Source organism: Archocentrus centrarchus, chromosome 17 (assembly GCF_007364275.1).
Source record: "Archocentrus centrarchus isolate MPI-CPG fArcCen1 chromosome 17, fArcCen1, whole genome shotgun sequence".
Lineage (NCBI taxonomy): Eukaryota > Metazoa > Chordata > Actinopteri > Cichliformes > Cichlidae > Archocentrus > Archocentrus centrarchus.
The window spans coordinates 11,750,252-11,771,421 of record NC_044362.1 but is presented as its reverse complement, the minus strand read 5'-3'; the positions used below and the strand labels follow the sequence as shown (position 1 = coordinate 11,771,421).

The 21,170-nt window shown below is 39.6% G+C and overlaps 1 protein-coding gene across 1 annotated transcript; it reads right to left on the bottom strand.

The window, feature by feature from the left end:
• Positions 1–1,360: 1,360 nt before the first annotated feature.
• On the bottom strand, positions 1,361–20,578 carry hfm1 (helicase for meiosis 1). The gene is given in 42 exon segments (XM_030752118.1): positions 1,361–1,541; positions 1,703–1,848; positions 2,085–2,196; positions 2,869–2,950; positions 3,152–3,454; positions 4,115–4,201; positions 4,328–4,434; positions 4,623–4,705; positions 5,295–5,419; positions 5,510–5,569; positions 5,715–5,897; positions 6,211–6,314; positions 6,474–6,631; positions 7,297–7,380; positions 7,653–7,738; positions 9,058–9,096; positions 9,099–9,191; positions 9,274–9,371; positions 9,511–9,558; positions 9,682–9,788; positions 9,978–10,071; positions 10,183–10,261; positions 10,461–10,508; positions 10,643–10,776; positions 10,876–10,970; positions 11,068–11,213; positions 13,106–13,207; positions 14,186–14,229; positions 14,328–14,416; positions 14,499–14,699; positions 14,782–14,937; positions 15,311–15,388; positions 15,545–15,696; positions 15,940–16,072; positions 16,185–16,255; positions 16,367–16,390; positions 16,393–16,407; positions 16,829–17,187; positions 17,663–17,975; positions 18,301–18,416; positions 18,492–18,590; positions 20,345–20,578. Coding segments are annotated over 41 exon segments (4,671 nt in total). The 5' UTR covers positions 18,563–18,590; positions 20,345–20,578; the 3' UTR covers positions 1,361–1,495.
• Between the last annotated feature and the right edge of the window lie 592 nt (positions 20,579–21,170).

Below are 21,170 nucleotides of genomic sequence, written 5' to 3'. Positions count from 1 at the left end.
GGCTGCTTCTTCTTTCGAAAGGAGCCAGTTGAGGTGGTTCAGACATCTGACTAGGATGTCTCCTGGGCGTTTCTAGGGTAAGGTGTTCTGGGCATGTCCTACTGGGGGGGGGGGCAACCTCAGGGCAGACCCAGAACACACTGGATAAGTAGAAGAAGATGGATGGATGGCCACTTTTTTTTAATCTGCCTTTGGTACATGCTGTGCAGGGGCCTGTCCTTCCATGATGGTTCCAGTTCTTCTTTCACCTCCTCTTTCTTGGGTTTCTGTTACCTGAGGTATTCACTTCCATCTTCCTGATGTACTCATGGATCTTTATTGTTTCATCCTGGATGGTGGTTCTGACACTCACTAGTCCTGGGCCTTCTTCATTCCGCTTAGCATACAGTCTCAGGGTGCTGGATTTGGGGTGAAACCCTCCATGCATGGTCAGGAGCTTTCTTGTCTTGATGTCAGTAGCCTCTAGCTCCTCCTTTGTCCAGCTTATTATCCGAGCGGGGTATCTGACAGCTGGCAGGGCGTAGGTGTTCATTGGCTGGAACATTCTTCCCATTCAACTGACTCTTCAGGACTTGCCTTACTCTCTGCAGGTACTTGGCGGTTGCAGCTTTCCTAGCATCCTTTTCATGGTTCCCATTTGCCTGTGGGATTCCAAGGTACTTATAGCTGTCCTCAGTGTCTGCAGTGTTGCCTTCTGCTAGTGCAATCCCCTCAGTTCTGACCACCTTCCCTCTCTTTGTTACCATACAGCTATCCTCGAATCTGAATGACATTCCAATATCACTGCTGCAGATCCTAGTAGTGTGGATCAGTGAATTGATGTCTCGTTCACTACTGGCATACAGCTTGATGTAATCCATGTAGAGAATCCATGTAGAGAAGGTGGCTCCATTCCATAGTCGGTATCTGTCTTGTTAATGATCTGGCTAAGGGGGTTTGTTGAGGGCTCCACTCCCAAATTCTGAAGGCAGTCTGATAAACCCCACTCTGTGGGAGTGAAAATTGTCATATTGGAGGACAGAATTTGGTCCCAGAATATGGAGATATGGGATTGGCACTGGTTGCAAAATCTCATCTTGATATCTCTCTGCATTGAGATTGCCTCCAATGACAACACGTCTGATTGTCAGCACCTGGGTTACAAGAGGCTCAAAACAAGAGTCAAGAGCAGAATAAACTGGCATTGGCAGAGATCTTATTACACATCTAGGACACTAGACACAAAACTACCTCTAATTAAACTACAAATCAGTTTACACGTTGAGAAGTTTCTCCAAGACTGCACTGAATCATCCAGTGAACACAGACTTTATTAAGTAAATAAATATATAAATACAATCACATCAAAAACACTTGTGACATAACTTGTTTCGTTAACAATATGAAATAAGAATTCATTTACAACATTCTACAACTCCTGGTTTAAATCTCACAGGAAACAGAAAGCATGTATGCTAACAACATGTTTATATCACGAGTGTGTTCAGCAGTACTTCTAAAATATGCCATCAAATATGCCAACGAAGGCTTCCTCCTCTTTGCTGTTAGTGTTGAATATATGTAAAAAAAAAAAGAAAAGAAAAAGAGTATTCATTAATTATGTGAAGAAGTATACATATTGTATATGTGCAGCATATAGGGTTATTTTTATTATTTGCAGAGGAAATGTGCAATAGATCTGAATCAAGGCCATTTCCTTTACCTTCTATTGAGAGATGAGCTGACACTGGGTGGGACACTCACAGCTGAAAAGAAATCCAACCTTCTGGTCACTTTAGCCTCCTGAGGCTGTTTTAGGTGTTCTAATGGTGTTTCTACTCCGATTTCCTCACTGAAAATATTTGGCCTCTGCACAAAGAAAATTAGAGTCACGACTCATATCTGCACATTAGCTTGACTGCTGGCTGTTACATTTGACAAAGGTGAAGTTAGAAACATTAACTGAAGTTAGAAACTTTGCTGTTTAATATAGAAAAACTGCATCAGTGAGAGCTTGACTGAATAAATCCATAAATAAAAGAAGTCGTAAATATAGTGACTAATTCTGCACAAACACACATGCATATCCCCACGAGCACACATACATGTACTTTCGGATTCCAGCTGAGTGTGATTCTCTTCTGTGGCGTGAATGTCTGACTGACCGATGAGGGTCCCACGTTTCTGATTTCAGGACTCACATTTGTTAAAATTGACCTGAAATAAGTAAGAAAAATATTCAGTTCAACTCAATTTATTTATATAGCGCCAAATCACAACAATAGTCACCGCAAGGCATTTTATACTTTAAGGTGAAGACCCTGCAGTATTCTGGAGAAAATCCTAACAGTCAAGCGACCCCCTATGAGCAAGCACTTCCAACAGTGGGAAGGAAAAACTCCCTTTTAACAGAAGAGGCATCTGGCTCAGGGAGGGACAGTCATCTGCCGTGTCCAGTTGGAGGTGAGGGAAAAGAGAAGAGAAGAGAAAAGAAAAGAAAAAACACAGGGAGACAGACCAAAACACAGGCTAAGGGTGTAAACACATAGGGAGTGAAAAGAGGGTAGTGGGTCTACAGCAGCATAACTAAGGGATGCTTCATGGGCACCTGATCCAGCTCTAACTATAAGCTTTATCAAAAAAGAAAGTTTTGAATCTAATTTTAAAATTAGAGTGGGTGCCTCTCTCCCAAATCCAAACTGGGAGCTGGTTCTACAGGAGAGGGGCTTGATAGATGAAGCCTCTGTATCCTGTTCTACTTTCAGAAACTCTAAGAACCACAAGCAAGTCTGCAGTGATTGTTGGCATTTCCTGATTGCACACTCAGTATTTTACACAGTTTCTGATTCCTGGTTACAGGTTAATATGTGCATAATTTTGTGGTCTTACCTCAGTGGTGTAGTGACAGTGGTTGCAGAGGGTTTGGCTTGTGAGTGGCTGAGTAATACTGGTGCTGAAGCTGCAACATAGCCTACACAAAACACATATGCATGTTAATTAAACTATAATATCCAAGGTATAATCCCACGTAGGCATATATGTTTAAGGGTATGAAATGATAATAAAACATTACTGTGTTTGTGTCACAACGAAGTCCTAATGACTGAAATGTGTTAAAAGCTGATTTCCCTCTGGTTTCTCCTGAATGTAAAGGCACTACAGTTAACTCTACCTGGCAGACTGCTCTCACCACACTGCTGGATCTGAGGTTTAGCATTAGTTGTACATGAGGTCAGTGCTGTCTCGCTGGCATGCACCAAGTTCTCATCATCGAAATCACCCCAGTCATCCCACTCATTTCCAAGGTCAAAGCTGACAGTTGGTATCTGGAGGGATGAAGTATTTTTGCAGAGAGCTCTCTGTTCTGGCACTGCGGTGGACCTCCTTGAGTAAATCGTGCTGGTTGTATTGACCGGGTTTAGATACTGTTTAGAGTTCCCAGCACTCATATCTGTGGTCATCCACGCTGAGGAACCTCAACACAGAGGAAAATAAAAGCACGATCAAATGCTCCTCAACTCCTCAAATACTTTTTTAAATGAATTCAGCTTTAAAAATATCTTTAAAATAATAATTAGATTATTTTTTGAATAAGATTTAAAAAATAATGTCATATGCTGCCCTTTTTATAGGCAGTAAATCCCACATGTACATGAGTCAATTATTAACTCCTAATGAAATGTCAACACATTAAAAGTAACAATTCATGGTACACTAAAGAATCATGACAGTCACATAATATTCTTTCCACTTAAAATGCTCTCATTATTATCAATACACTAATCACAACTGGTTCCTCTCATGAGAAAGCTGACCACGGTTGGGTGACGCTGTTCATGTCCGCTATTTAATCTTATTTACACTTAATAAAACTGCTCCTGAGTAGGTCTGAATTTATTCGAGGGTGGCTGTAGCTCAGGAGGTAGAGCAGTTCACAAACTAATCACAAGGTTGGTGGTTTGATCTTTGGCTGCTCTTGTTACCTGCCACAAATTGGATTCAAGTTTTCTTTTGTTACCACAATTCATATAAGAAGTGTCTGCACGTGGACTTCTTTTGAGCAGAACTCGTAACAAAAACATGTAACCCAACAGCATGGTCTGTGTGCTACTGACTCTGAAGTATTTAACAATACCTTGATGGTGAGGATGAGCTGCAGCAGCGGTTTGGGATGGCTCTCCTATCACCATGTTCATGTCCTCCAGTTCACAGTCATCATAATCTCAAAAAAAGAAAGAGAACAGCTGCTGCTGATGATGATGATAGACAACAGATGATATAATAGAAGTGACATTCAAATGTTAGGAATATCTAAAGCCTAGTCATCTTGTTTATGCCACTTGTTTACCTCTGTCAAGGCCATTCAGACTTCCTCTGTCTGGTAGTTGAGCACAGTCTTCACCTGTCAGGTCAGACTGAGGTCTCACTGAAGCTTTACAGAGATTTCCTCCACACCTTCATATCAAATTAAAGAGGGCATGAAAGTAATGTGGGCCATCACATTTCACTGGGACCAAGTCATTTTTGGTCATGATTTTTGAGAATTTAATGTTCATTTTTTTGGTGTTTTTTTTAGGAAGCTATTAATGTCTTTGCACTTAGGAATCAAGATAAATTTATAATTTCAGTGTAGCTGCGTATACCAGGAAGCAGGGGGAAGCATCTCTTTGGGTTTGTAAGCAAACATTTGCATGCTGAGTGGCACAGACTCCTCAGTCATTTTCATCTAAGGAAATAAAACATCAAGCATATTATATTTGGCTTAGAAATACAGACAACCCGCTCTTCGTGTGCAGAAGGTGGGTTTCTTCACAAAAATAGACTTGTCATTTTCTATTATCAGTTACTTTAATGCAAAATACGTACAGACACAGGTGGGCAACAGCAAAGCCCCCCAGCCCCAAGGACTCCCAAAGGCCAGAATGGCCTACAAGTCATGCAGCCCCTATTCTAGTGGGTATCAGCCATACCCCCGTTTGTTTGTTTTTTCCTCATATATTCAATTAAATTCAGTGTTATTTATGTAGTGCCAAATCACAATAACAGCTGCCTCAAAGTACTTTATATTTTAGGTTAAAGAACCTACAGCAATACAAGTTGAAGGCTGTTTTTGCCATCTCTTCGTTACCTTTTGAATTTTTATTTATCAGCTGTTATAAAGGACTGCATAGATTCCTGTGAAGACTTTTTTACATGACTGTATTTTCTGTATGCCAAGCACAACCCTAATATATATACTATATGTTTAACACATTTAAAAGCATAAAGTTACTAAAAGTATGCGATGCAGGCTTAGACACGTTATTCTTGCTCACCTTGAGTCGTTTAACGGGGGTCAACGCAAATGTGTCACAGCGCCTCCTCAGGTCTTTCAAATATGAAGAGAAACTGGTTTCTTGGTTTGCTGACCTCTTTTTTCCCACAACAACACCTACTTTACCTTGGAAGGACATGCATGAGCACTCTCATTGACACGCTGCAGCAGGAAGGACCTCTGCACTGGCAGATTCATCCAATGTGTCATACTTACAGCAGTCGTGGCCACAGAGATCCTTGTTCTTGCAGAAGTGGTTGCATTGTCTTTTACTACCTAAATCGAATTGCAAAGCCACATTTAAAAAGAGAAAAAATATGTATATGTATGTAAGAATGTCAATTTGCCTCAGAAAAAAAATACATTTCTAAACAACTATTTCACATTAAAACATAAACAAAGTAATCTGTGCCAAAACTACAGCTGCCTTCTTCTTCAGCAGATGTGGCGTTTTCCCTCTGAGTTGCAGCCTGATTTGTTGATAGTGGTTTCAGCGCAGATTGTGGTCTGCTGGGAGCCTGCGCTATGCTGTGTGGATTTTCAATCCCAAATCTTTGGGCTGCAGAGTAGTACACTGTGAACTTCTGCTGGATATCCAGGCCCACTACACCAGAAGAAAAGCAGAGTAAATGCTCTCCTTATAAAGCACTGATGCATATCATAAGGAGTCCAGTATAAGCATCTGTAGCAGGGATGTACAACTGACCGTGTAACAACTTTGAATTCTCTGGTTTAATTTCAGCCTGAAATTAGACTTTAAGTTTCAATTTTTCAATAAATGATATTATTTAGCTTCATAAAAATATAATTACAGCAGGACTGCTTGCATAAATTATGAAGAAATGACACAGTGAGCTGTTACTCCTCATACAGTAGATACATTTCTCTTGCAATGTAAATGTGTTTCCATGGGTTACCATATTCTGAGCTGATAAGATGCACACTGATCTCCTCTCCTTTTGCAGCCTTTACCACATCAATCTTCTTTGACCACCTACTGCACTTCAGCAGCACCAAGTCCCTGGAAAACAAACATGATACAATATCACAGTTTGCCTTCTTAAAAAAAAAAGGTGAAAGTCTGTGTTCTGGTGTAGTGACAGAGAAAAGCCAGAAAAGAGTAGAAATGCAAAAAAAAATGTACATTTTTGGAGCACAGGACACAATATTTTTTTCTCACGTGAGTTTCTGCAGAAAGATGACATTGTTGTCAGAGTCTCCGATGATGATGGAGACATAATGGTGGTCCTGAGCTGTTCTCTTGGTCAGCAGCTGCGCTTGGTTTTTGACGCTCACTTTCAGCATGATCTCCGCTGTGCCACTGCTATACCTTGGAAGCTATAAATCACAATAGCTTTAAAGGAACGTGATTCAGACCCCCTACCTTTAGTTCACTAATGATGTGGAAATGAACACTTAAATATTTTGATATAGATGAGAACAGCTAAAATTTTAAAAAGGCTTTCAAATGACATGATTTACATCTAGAAGATATCAATAATTTAAAGGCTGGAGCTCAGTGAGCTAACAGTATACCGTGCCATTTTACATATCAATAAATAAGATAAGAGGTTATGTTGGCTAAAACACATCAAAGAGAGACGTGAGTTTAACAGAAAGGTCTCCACCTCGGAGAGAATTTAGCTTTAGTATTTTTTGGAGCTCTTGTGGGAGCAGAGGCACAAATTGTCAAGAACAAAACTATGTAAACTTTATTTAGACATCCAACACAAATATTCAGGTGTATTTGTTTCCTTTTCATTACATTCCTGTTGGTTTGTTTTCCTTTCATGTCTGAAAAGCCATCAGGTTGATGCTGTGATTCTTGTTTATTCACCAATAAAAGTCACTAAAAAGAGAATTACAGAAAAGAATAGCAAACCTCCCCAACCTAATTATTTCAAATAACAGCCTCAAAGTCCAACCAAAAACAAAATGGAACGATATGCAACAAATACAAAGTGATTGTGCCTTTGATAACAAAGATCTGCAATGCTATTTACCTGCTCCAGAGTAACTTCATACTTTGGGAGATGTACGACAGATTCTCTGATTTGGTTTCCAAATGGCGGATGCCTATTTAGAATCTGTACAAGGACATAAAGTTAGCAAAAGAGACACCCAAACATTTTGTCACCTCTTTCACTTAGTGCTTAACTTAATATTAACTGAGTGGTTTTGAATAAGCAGAATTAAACCTCCACATTTAGTTGCTGGTATTTAATGTCTACCAAAATGTGCCGTGTCAACCACAACAGCCACTGAATAGCCAGCTGAACAGACAAATTAAAGCTTTAAGTTATTTAGATTAGATTAATATTATTAGATTATCTTTAGATTAAATATTACACTGACTGACCAGCTCAAGCTCTCGGGCGTTGGTTTGCTCTATTTTGCCGAAAGTGGTGAGTCCAGCATTCACCATGGCAGTTGACAGAGTTTGACCTAAAACAGAAACCATGTCATTAATGAATGACTATAAACAGTAAGTACAATATACATTTACCTGTCACTTTATTAGGTACACCCATTCAACTGCTTGTTAACGCAAACATCTACTCAGCCAGTCTTTGAAGGTGGCATGGTTGTTGGTGGAAGACGGGCTGGTCTGAGTATTTCAGAAACTGCTGATCTACTGGGATTTTCCCACACAACCATCTCTAGGGTTTACAGAGAATGGTCCAAAAAAGAAAAAACATCCAGCAGGTGGCAGTCTCTGGGTTAAAGGGCCTTGTTGATGATAGAGTTCAGAAGAGGATGAGTAAACTGCTTCAAACTGATAGGAAGGCACCAGTAACACAAAAAAACACTTGTTACAGCCATGGTATGCAAAAGGGCATCTCTCAGACTCATCGAACTTGAAGCAGATGGGCTACAGCAGCAGAAAATTACACCAGGTGCTACTCCTGTCAACAAAGCACAGGAAACTGAGGCCACAGTTCACAGGGACTCAACAAAAATTGAAAATAGAAAATTGGAAAGATGTCTGGTGTGATGAGTCTGATTTCTCCTGCAACATTCAGATGGTAGGGTCAGAAATTTGGTGTAAACAACATGAAAGCATGGCTCCATCCTGCCTTGCATTAATGGTTCAGGCTGGTGGTGGTGTAATGAAGTTGGGGGATATTTTCTTGGCACACTTTGGGCCCCTTAGTACTGATGAACGGACTTTGTTTAAATACCAAAGCCCACTTGAGTATTTTTGCTGACTATGTCTATCCCTTTATGACCCTTCTCTGATGGCTGCTTCCAGCAGGATAACACACCATCCCCAAAAAGCTCAAATCATCTCAAACTGGTTTCTTGAACAGGACAATTAGTTCACTGCACTCAATCCACAGTCACCAGATCTCAATAGAGTGCTCAATAGCGCACCTTTGGGATGTGGGTTCGCATCATGGATGTGCAGCTGACAAATCTGCATAACTGTGTGATCCTGTCGTGTTAACCAAAATCTCTGAGGAACGTTCCAGCACCTTGTTGAATCTATGCTATGAAGAATTAAGGCAGTTCTGAAGGCAAAAGGGGTCCAACTCAGTACTAGCAAGGTGTACTTAATAAAGTACCCAGTGAGTGTACATCTAACACAAAGAATATTTATATTGTAATTGTGGCATGGTGATTTCTTTTGTCTGAAATATGCAAAAATGAGTCTAAAACCCTACACAACTATTAGTACTGCTGCTTAGAGAAAATGACCTACTGTGTAGTATGCAATATCAATCTGTATTGTAAAAAAAGTTTAGACATAGAAAGGCATCCACCTATCTTCTCTAGCTGTTTGGAAACATAGGGTGAGTTTTCCAAAGCTTGGCTCTGAAGCACTTAGCCAGGATCAGGGAGTTGAGCACAGCAGAAAAACCAGCCTTTGATCTCTGACTCAGAAACTCAGACAGACCTGATTGGGATCGAAACACAATCAGAGTTTAAAAACATGAAGACAGAGAACTCTTGTGATTTTTCTTATTCACTGAACGTACATCTGCTGATGCGCATGCCATTCCTGAAGATCTTTGCTGTGTCCTGTGTAAGTCCAAAGTCTTGAATTGAGAGGGAGCCTAACTGAGCCTGAATCAAACTACAAACACAACATTTATGTACAGTGAACTGTCAGTCACACTGTAAATTCTGCAAAATAAATAAACATTCTTTTAATTCAGCACTGACTTTAAAAAAAAAAATTTTTTATGAGTAACAAACTTAAAGACTAAACCTACCAGTTTACTTTCATCTCACTGGTTTTGATCTTTCCCTCAAAGGGAAACCTGGAAAAATACATAACAATCTCATTTTCACTGACTTGTGTCTATTTCATCTTCATTTCTAGTTTAAAAGTTAAAAACATAGGTTATGATGATACGTTTGTTGAGCTTATAAATGTGTCTGACCTGATCGTGAGCCTGTTCTTGTCCCTGTTCAAAGCATTCAAGGGCCGCTTCTCATTCACTCTCAGCTGAATGTCGCTGAACTCTCTGCTCTTTGACAGCAGCTCAATCTGTACACACAGTACAAACACTGGGAATATTTATAATGTTTTTTTCTACCTGAGTTCAGTTTCATTTAGTTGATACGGCGAGAGAGAGAGAAGACCCCAGTGTCAGGTATACAGTGTCAAAAATAACACTGCATAGAGGTAATTTTTAGTAAATGGATTTACATCAAATACATAGTACAGAAAGCCTACCAGATCACGCAGGTTTTCAGTGCCAGATACTTTACTGAACTGTTTCATGGTGTCAAAGGCAACACAGTACCTAGCCATCAACCTGCCAGCCTCTGTGAGGGACAAAAATAAACTGCTTAACAGTTTCATGTTTTCAGTATTAGACCCGGCAAAAAAAAAACCAAAACAAGACATTTCAAAATGAAAACAGCTCAAATTACCTACCTTTGGTTTAATATTGATATCCTCGTCCACAGAGATCAGACCAATAGAGGACAGAGAGTTTAGGTTCCTTAGACACAGTTCTAATGAGGACGATAGAAACCGAAGACAGCTTAAATTTCAATAAGGGAACAGGTGCAGCAGTTTGTGCATGAAAGCATACAGTTAGGTACATTATGGCATTAGTCTGTCACTTCAAACCTTATTAATTAGTTTTAATTTAATTTTTTGTATTTTCCTATTAGCAACCTGCAGTTTCAGAAAGGAACAGCTGTGTCCCACCTTGCAATTTTGCTTCGATTCCACATCTGTCTAAATCGGCAGAGAATCCTGAAATGAAAGAGTAGACAGACTGACGCTCACTGGTTTTTGCATAAGGAACTGACCTCACACCTATTTAACAATGAAGCTGAGCAGAAGGTAGATATTAATTCTGACACATTATTTGTGTTTGGGACTCTAACCATAGTGTGTGGGGTTCTTGAGGGCTCTGATGTAAAGGAAGGTGGAGCGAATCCAGTCCAGAGCCATGTTTACATCACTGATAGTCTGGAGAACAATCTCAGCATTCAAGTGCTCCACCAGGTGGCTGTGTAAGCTGAGGAGACAGGGTACTGTTACCTCATGATCTTTCATCTGTGTGCGCTTGTGAGAGAGTTATATGAAGAAAAAAGGACAGAGCTGCTAGTGTTCATACCTGCTCTCAATGACTTCTATCCCATTCATTAGCTTCATGTACTTCTCTCTGGACTGAATCTTGGTCATAATTACAGCAGTGGCAGATGTGTCAAACTAGAGTTGGAAAGACTGAAAGTGAATACATATCATAAAGCCCAAATATATATAATGCATCCATTGCTGTTATATTCTGTTATAGTCACGTTATTACCTGTGGTCTTCCAGCACGGCCTATCATCTGGAGCAGATCGGCCTCGCTGTACTCCTCACAGGAACCTGCGACATACTGCATGGTGGATTTGATCACCACCAGGTGAGCTGGTAGGTTCACCCCCATGGATAAAGTCCTGGTGGTAACTAGGAGCATTGAAATCAGACAGCAAACACAAATTCAGCCACTGTAAAATAAAATACTGCTTAAATTATACTGCTAAGTCTCATACTCATACACAGACCATAATAATATGGTCTATGGATTCTGTTGGGTTACTTTAGAGGTTTTTTTTTTTTTTTTGATTTTTCATCATTCTAGAGCTCTATTTAATTCAATTCAATTTTATTTATTAGCATCAAATCACAACAACTGTCACCTCAAAATGCTTTATACTGTAGGATAGAGACCCTACAATATTAGAGAGAAACTTCAACAATCAGATGACCTCCTATGAGCACTTGGTGACAGTGGGAGGTTTTTGATATTTAATTTTAATATTGTTGGGCTGAGGTTTCCATATTTATTTCAGTGTTTTCAATTTTCTAGTTTAGCATTCATAGAGTTTGTTATGTCCACCAAGGAGGTTGTGTTTTTGATAGTGTTTGCATGTGTGTATGCGCGTGTGTCATCCTGTCTGTAAACACGATAGCTTAAAAAGTTTTGACTGAATTCTGATAAAACTTTGTAGGAGTGTAGAGTGGGCTCATGTTAACAATCCATTCAAATTTGGCTTACACCCACTGAGGTCTTCAAGGTCAACTTAATGGTTTATTGGTTAAAAATTGACAAGAAGCCTTATAACTTAGAAACTATGATTCTTACAAGTGTGGTGTGTTTTGTCAACATACAGAACGTACTGTAAAAAGATTTAAAATATCATGTCACCTCTGACCTCTCCTTCAAGGTCAATAGATTGATCTGAAGGTCAAAGTGATAATAATACTATAGAGCTATTTCAAACTATGTTTCTTACAGCTATTGTTTGTATTGAAAGCATTTAGACATTTGTGTAATGATATATGGGGATTCAAAACATCAGGTAACTTTGGACCTCTGACCTCTTCTTCAAAGTCAAATAAGGTCAAACTTCCATAAAATGTCTTTTATCTTTAAAATTCTGCTGCCTTTGTTTGTATTGGCAACCTTTAGGAAATAATACTGTGTATGGGGATTCTAAATATCACATTATACTTTGCATCCAAAAATATGTCATATTTGACCTCTGACCTCACTGACATTTCACAACTGCCTTTCTTTCAAGTTGACCCCAAAATGCATTATATCCTTAAAGAAAGTATCATCAAGAGAAAGAGAATGAGCTGCACAGTTAGTTAGAAATATACTGTAGTGTAGTATTATACAATAAGCTCAAGTTATTATGTCCAGTTTTTCTGGTTATTATTTCATGTGTTTACCATAACAGTTAGTGTCTCATGTGCTTGACTTTGAGTTTCATTTCCTCCACCATGATTTTCTTATTGTCTTCACCTGCACGCCAATTTGCCCCAGCTGTGTCCACTCCCCCTGAGGCTAATCAGTCCTGTCTCCCTTTGTCTCGTGTCCTTTCTGTTCTTTGAGTTTCTGGATTTCAGGTTGTTTCCATTTTGTACCTTTTGGACTCGCAGTCTGCATTTGGGTCCCTAATTACATAATGCAATTGTTTGTTTTAGTGTTGGATACATTTCATGCCTTTTTCTGATCAGAGATGAACCAAACAGTTCCAATGTAACCAGAGAGTGAGGTACCTTGGCAGAGGTTTGTGCTTCTTGTTATCACTGTTGTTATTGTTATTATATAATTGATACAAATTATAAATTAGTACAGAAATTTAAGTTTTTTTTTTTACACAACCCTGTGATTACAAAGCTTGGGTTAAGTACTTGATGTGTGAAAACAATTACTGTTGTAACCTGTGATACCTGTCCTGCCTGTTTATGGCAGCAGTGTGACAGAGAGAAAAAAAACAAAACAGGATTGTGTTGTACACTTGTGTGGTTACATATTACTTTATGCACAGGATAAAACTGTGCCTCACAGAGGACAGGCAGATCTCCTAGAATGAAGGCCTCTTCCATTAACTTCCGATCAGACAAGTCAACTCCTGCGTGATGGTAACCAACTCCTAACAACACCAGATCTGGACCGCAAACACAACACAAAGTTATGTTATACATTTGGCAAACTACTGTGCTATATCAGCTACACATCAAAACACAAGCTTTTCAATAAATGGGGTTACACATAAGTTAAGCATGATCGGTCCATGTGCCGTAAAGGCCAGTGTCTTTCTACCTTATTTAAATTAAACTATTTTTTCTTGTTTTTAACAATTTCATAAACAAAAGTCTCTATTATACTTTGATGTATGAAACCCCAATTAACAAATGTAGTTAAAATGTTTTATTACAACATTTGGGATTTGTTTCAAACCTCTTTATGAAAGAAATGTCTGAATGCTGATAAGCATGGAATCATCTGGAAACCTGGCTGAAGGGATTTGATCCCATTCAGTCACTAGAATTAAAATCCAATTAACAAAATTTGGTTGGGGCAGTATGGTAGTAGTCTCCTCTATTGGTCTCTTGCACCTAAAATTTTATATAACGTAATATTAACATATAAATTTAAGAATGGGTATCTTTTTAGCAGCATTACATTACCTCAATAATTTCATAGCTACATTAGTAAAACACACTGTTTTTGTGTCTGCATTGCAGAAGTGTCTCTGTGATCTTATTTTGCGACTGTAGAGCGATGTGTCACAACATCGCCAGTTAGTAATGCTGCAAGTGACCAACTTATGACCAAATGCAACATTTGCTTTAACAAATGCATTTGTAGGGAAGTCAGTGATGTTGGTCAACAAGTGCTAGCCTGCAATAATTGTTCCAATTCAACCTACATGAGTTGGATGGGATTGTGATCAGGGTTCTGTGCAGGCCTGTCAAGTTCTTCAACATCAAACTAATTTCTTTAGTCCTTACTTTGTGCCAAGAGGCACAGGATGTTGAAACAGAAACTGTAACTTTAAAATTTACCTAAAAGGAAGCCCCAAGGTAATTTGTTTTTTTTGTTTTTTAAAAGTACCAGTGATAATATTTTTCAGATAGATTACCTCTCAGTTTTGAATCCAGAATCGAGTTTGCAAATTTCATCAACCTGCAGAGTCAAGCAGATCACACAAGTCCATCAGAAGAGCCTGTACAGTAAAGATACATATGCATGAATGTGTCGCTATGGATGATTAAGCATCAAACCTTTGCTTGTGTTCAACGCTCATGATGAATCGAGCATCCTTAGCCAGAACTGCAGCTGGACTGCTGAGCCCCTTTCCTTGTAGAGCAAACTACATGACACAATTTTCAGATGAGGCAAAAAAAGAAACCATAAACCATAAACATACATTCTGCATTAATTTTACAACCCACCACAAGTGCAGGCTTCTGTTCAGAGTAAGTCTGTATGATGTTGGCTATCTTGTAGTTAAGTGACAAATCAAACTTGAACTCAGTTTGATTTGGACCGCAGGGGAATCCCAGCACCACCTTCCTTAGCCTCACTGGACGGTAGCTCTCATCCATATCCAGATATGTGGCCGGGCCGTTCTCATTTGACAGCCAGTCTGCTATCTAAAAGCAGGCAGGAAGTTCAAGAATTATCCCCAAGCTACTGATTTACATAAGAGATACAGTGCAAACAGCAGGCGCTTACATCAGATACATTGGGTATGGTAGCAGACACAGCCACAAATCTCATAGAGAGGCCGGCCTCTGGATTCTGTGAAGTCCTGTAGGTGTGTACTGCTTTCATCCTGCTCACCACCACTTCCAAGGTGGCACCACGGGTCGCATCCTTCACCACATGCACCTGGAAGAAAAATATTTTTCATCTACATTATGTAAACACTCAAGAGGTTCAGTGGGGACATTTGTATGCAGGTAAAATATAAAACCAATGCCTGTGTTTTATTATTAACATAAATGAGTGCAAGTCTGAAAGAACAAGGCCAGTGCCTGTATGCTCCCATAATACAGATGCCAGGAACAAGATTTTCTGTCATTTTTACTGGATAACCTCAAGTAAAATAAAGTGCTGAGGGCAGAGGCTAATTATGTGCATGCAACGTTCCATAATAAGACACAAAGTAGCTAGTGTATCTAACATTGTGCAGGCAAATCAAGAGGCATTAGTAACATTTAAAAATGGTTCTGTGTGCAAAATATCTGCCAAACACACTGACCTCATCAATAAGGAAGAGCCTGACTAGCTGCAGCAAACAATTATCCTTCCACTTTCTGGTCATGCTGTCCCACTTTTCCTTAAAAATACATATTGCAATGTATGACGTTATATTAACATACGAGTATAACAATATTTATTTAAATAAGACATTAGATCTTATTATATATTCCCCCTCCCTTTCTACCCATTCTTTAGCATTTGCATAATTAGGATGCTGTACAGTGTCACACACAGGCGTAGTCAGGATGATCTGGGAGTCCTGAATTTCAAAAAAGTCATCGATCTCTGTGTCACCAGTCAGCTCCTTGCAGGTCAGCCCCAGAGGACCAAACTTCTTCTTCCAGCTCTCAAAGCACTGACTACAGAGAGCTTTGATGGGGGCCACTGACGGGAACAAACAGTGAGTCTTTATACAACATCTTTATAATTCAAAAATCCCCAACAAAAAAATAATTTTTATTGGGACAAAAATCATAAGATACTGGAAATAACACACATATATAAGTAAATGTTCAAAGCCCCAGTGTGTGATTACAGTTAGGTGTACCACATTAAAGCACTGACTAGATGCAACAGCTCAAGCTGGAGGGATTTAACAGCTTGTACTCAATAATACTGCATGCTCACTATATACAGCTTTGACATCTCTCCAGGGCTCTGGTGTCTCCATTAGCAGACGAATGATTGCCAGCTCAAACAGCACTGTTTTACCAGATCCAGTTGGAGCACAGGCCACAAAGTTCTTATTTGTGTAAAGAACCTGCAGACAAACCAAACACATGTATACTGACGGAGTCACGCCCAGGTTTACATTTTGTCAATTATACTCCAGAAATACATTCTGTCTATACAGATTTACAAAAAATGCTTACATCATCCAAAGCTTTGGACTGAACGTAATTGAAAAAGGGGAACTCGCTGAAGACTGATCTGAACTTAACTGCTGTGTAATAGGTTTTAGGAAACGTGACTTCTAAAAATGTATTTCAAGCATCTGCCACAATTCAGACGCTAACAGCTTCAAATTGTGTTGATCTGCACAAGAAAAGGATACGTATTTCCGAAACTGGACGCAAACTCCTGCCCCAGAAGACCCTAAAATGACAAAAAATCAAAGATACTGTGACTTTTTTAAATTTTTATTTATGTAACCTTTTCACAGACAGAATTCCACCTTGAATTGAATATGGAGCATTTGGCAGGTTGTACATTCATGCATTAATGGATTCTGCTGATTCTTTGTAGACTACCGTGGGTTAAAATGGCCTCTATTGTTCCTGTCTGCTGCTTCTACTCACCACCTAGTGACCAGTATGTTTCATTACACTGGAGCAGTCAATGGGGAGAGCCCACCTCATTTCACTCCATCACATCCAAATACACTATACCAGCTGCTGCCATGGCCAGACATGGGCATGCTGATGAGCTGCAACACTTTACAGAAGCTATATGAACTGTATTAAAGAGCTCAGTGAGCACAGTGTCTGGCTGCCAGTGTATCAGTGCAGTGTAACACCTTGTATGAGGAGCGGCCGAGGCGTCATGGGCGGAACGAAAGCTTTCTTTGTGCCCTTGTCCTGCGTCTCTGCGTGTGGCGCCTGCTGCGGGGGACGGCCACTCGCTGCAGATGAACCCATAGGAGGGGGTGAGGGGGGGGGATTGGAGGGGAAAGGAGGAGCTGCGCGGCCAACTGTCGCCTGTGGCAGCTGAAGAGGAGGAGGAGGAGGAGGAGGAGGGGGAGGCGCTGTTGTCATGGTAACCCGACTGAGAAAAGTTTGAGGTCCGGATGTTGCCTGACTGCTGCCGCCACTGCTACTGAGGTCACCTGTGTTTAAAGAGTCACCTCCACTGGTCAACACGTGAATACTGAGCAAGCTGTTGTGGGAGGGAGATGGGAATAAAGAAATGAAAGAGAAGGAAGGAGGAAGCAGATTAGACTGTTGTTGCGGTCTTGAAGGTTTTTTTGAAAAGGGGCTGCACAATCAGGCAACAATGGAGGATAGCCTAGCATCTTCTCATGTTCTTATCAGCTGTCTACTGTGAAAATATTCAGAGATTAAAGAATAAATCAGCAGTACATTACAGATGTGAAAAAAACTAGAAATGTGTGAACCCTGTTAGTTTAAGCATCCTTAAATAATATTTAGCACATGTCCACATAAAAAGCAGGTCAACAAAGAGTTTACCTGCTTTTTATGGCCTCGCATGATCACATATCAATGATCTGCAGTAAAATGCCTTGAAATAAGGGAATTTTACTGGCTCTAAGTGCAGATTTCTTCTTATTGTTCAAAATATGCACCACAGTAAAATAAAATCTGAAAACAATTTGCACATAACTAAGACTTTCCTTCTTTGTAGAGGTGGGCGTTTGCTGAAGTCCTGAGACAAACATCTGCTGAGGCCCGCATGACCAGAGTCCTGCAGGGTTTCATCTCCACCTCTGCCACTCTGACAGCCACCCTGAGAGTAATCCCTGAACCCTTCACCTCCCCAGAGGCCATTGCATTGCTGGTGCTGCTGCTGCTACCCTCCCTGAGTCCCCTCAGTCTCTTTCTTATCACTGTTAAAACTGCAACAACTGCTGATAACTGAAGGCAACACCTTAAGGCCAACAGATCCTTTAAAAACAGGTTGAAAATTCTTGGGTGTCTGTGAGAAACCTGCAAGTAACAATGAAAAAGGAGAGAGGGTTTAATCAAAGCTGAGATGCTTTTTACTCTAAAAATTAAGGTTCATTGCTTTGATGAGATTAAGCAAAGTTAACAGCAGGAAATTTACCTTTCCATTTGTACCTGAACATATCATAAGCCCCAGATTCAGATTTGTTTGCACAAGTCAGAAAACTGGGAAGGCTTTCAAGTCTATTCAAGCCACTGAGTCAGTGAGTCACACTGTTAAATTTAGTAGGGCTTCAATGGGCCTGATACTGAGCAGTTACTCAAGTCAAGTGAAAAGGAATTCAACCTAATCCAGAGCACAACATACTGTATAGGGTACAAAGAGATTCAGCCTCTTCTTGCATATCCTGAGTGGCTGGAATATGAGTAAAAGATGGAGGCTCTTCCAGCTGCCACGGACTGGCCTCTTGGTGCAGTGGTTTTCTGTCAAGCAGAGAAAAACTCAGCTGAAAAGGGAAAAGAAAAAAAGGAAGATGTGGAGCACCTCTTTGTACTTACACTTCATTGACAACGGGTTTGTCAAAAAACAGATCATCCAGGGACAAGCTGCAGTCATCAGAGTCCAACATCTCATCAGATTATACAGGAATGTATGCACTGAATTTGAATACAAACTGGTTTAGGGATAAATGATTAAAAGGAAAAAAAAAACAAAGATTCAACAAATACAGATGTACAACAAACACATTTACTATAAAACCTGAATTAGAGAATGAGAGGAAACTGCTATTGTTGCTGCAAACCTAGGGACTTTGGTCTGTGGTAAAGATTAACACAGAGCCAACAGGTTTATCTTCATTTTTCTTTCATGGCCTCAGAGGCTCAATCAAGCCTTTTGATGATGTAGTTACACCATTATTATTCCCGTATGGATTCAAATACTCTGAAGCATTAAAGAGAGAATCCCCACTATATCAAAGCTGTGTAGACAGATAAAAATTGGAGCAAGTTAGCTTTTATATACAGTACCATGCAAAAGTCTTGAGCCACTTCTCATTTCTTTTTATGTTTTTTTTTTTTCCAAGGCACCAGATTTTTTTTTGTAATTTTTAAAGTGGCCTTGAGCAATAGATCTCCAGGCTTTCTGAAGCTCTTTCAAAGATTTTCTTTGGACATTGGCTGCTTTTTCACTTATCAGTCCAGTCATTATACGTGAACATTTTCAGAGGAATATTTTTTCTTAACACTGACCTATGAATCAATCAAACACAAAAGTATACAAGTGTTGTCTACATATAACAGACAACTTAGAAAAGAACCCATTTTAAATTGTATCTTTAGGCACTTTGTTACTAGCAGCCTGTCACAAAATAATTTCTTCAGATTTCTTTAGTACAAAAAAAAAAGCCAATGATTACCAAATTTGACAGGCATAAAATATTATTTTTACTCCAACAAAGGGGATTCACAAAGTGCTATTAACTGAAAATTTTTGCATATCGTGACACGATGTGCAGCATGTCCTTAAAAAAAATTAAGGAAACCGGACAAGGCGAGGACAAAAGAAGCTGTGACAGGCCTAAAAAAAAAACTATGTAGCAGCAGATGAACAGTATCTGAAAGTCATGTCCTTATGAAATAGAAGAAAATCCATGAGACCTGACACAGGCCCTTTACTTGATCCATCTGCTGTTGACTGAAGAAGCCATTCTTAAGGAAGGGAAACAGGGAGCAAAGGCTGAGGTATGACAAATTACACAAGAACTGGACTGAAAATCAGTGCCAACAGGTGTGATGGAGTTATGAATCCAAATGTGAAATTTTTGGTTCAAATCACTGTCAGTGTGTACGGAGGAGGTCAGGTAAGAAGTAAAGCAATGAGTGTCTGCAGCCATCTGTAAAACATTGTGGAGACTCTATCAAGGTTTGGAGCTGCATTTCAGTCAGTGCTGTTGGAGATCTTGTGAAAATTGATGGAATTATGAACACAGAAAAGTACCATCAGATTTTTATCCACCATGCGACAAAATGCAGCCAGCATCCAAAGAAGAGCTTTGAATGTACTTTAAGAAGCTTGGAGAACTATTCCAGAAGAGTACTTAAAGAAATGACATGAAAGCTGTCTAAGAGAGTTCAGGGTGTGCTGAAGAATAAAGGTGGTCACACCAAATATTGATTTTCAAGCTTGTTAGAACAGTACAAACTCTGTTTTTGCCTTATATGCTGTATTCCCATGTATGTTTGCACGTTTTAATAATTTCTGCACCTATTTCCTATTTTCCTAGCAAATATAAAGAAATGAGGGGTGGCTCAAGCCTTTTCACAATACTATAGTTAGCCATAATCCTGCTGATTTGGCTTTAGCATTTAAGCTAATGTACTTTGTCAATTCATTTCTTGAAAATACTTACAACATGACAGCTCACCCTCCTGAACAAAGCCACATGAAACATACATACATCATGAAGGAGATTTAAATGAAGGTGTTTCAGAACAAAATACTGACTTTCCTAGGCTGTTACTGTGAGGACAGCTGAGCCTCGGTAGCTTTAGCTTAGCTAACATGTAAGAACCAGCTAATAACTGCAAAATATGAAGAAAATTTAACGGTTCACGGCACAGGTGAGTCAAAAAGTAATGTAACTTTAAAAATTATGACTGTGTACCCACCTGTGATAACCAAAACGTTACAGATATGAAGACACTGTTTGGTCAGACCTGAGTTTAACCCCTGACCTCGCTCCACAGTGAAGGCCAGTAGTTACAAAGTTTTATTAGTACGTTTTCCTTTCGACAGTGCTGAATCCAGCTGTAGATAAATGATAAATTAAATAACAAATATAAACAACTAAGGGCAGGTATTACAGTGGTTACAGGATTTATTTGTATATTTTGTTGCGTGTGTTAAAAGACTCTCTTTACTCCTTAAAACACCCAGGTACAGAGTAACTGAACCGGCTAATAACTGGATACAAACGCAACAAAGACCCGAGAGAAGGCAACCATGGGGGGGGGCTGTGCTAACATTTCTCCTGTGTTGTCACACAATTTTTGCCTGTGCGTCAGTAACAACTTTAAACAGTAAAACCTAATGTGCTTTTTACAAAACTCCAAACAAAACCATTCAGTTTATTTCATCAATTAAAACCATGATTAACCGCCATCACCCTAAAAAAAAAATCTGCTACCCAAACGAGCTGGTCATTAACTCTGCTTTTATGCCTCCTATCTGGACCG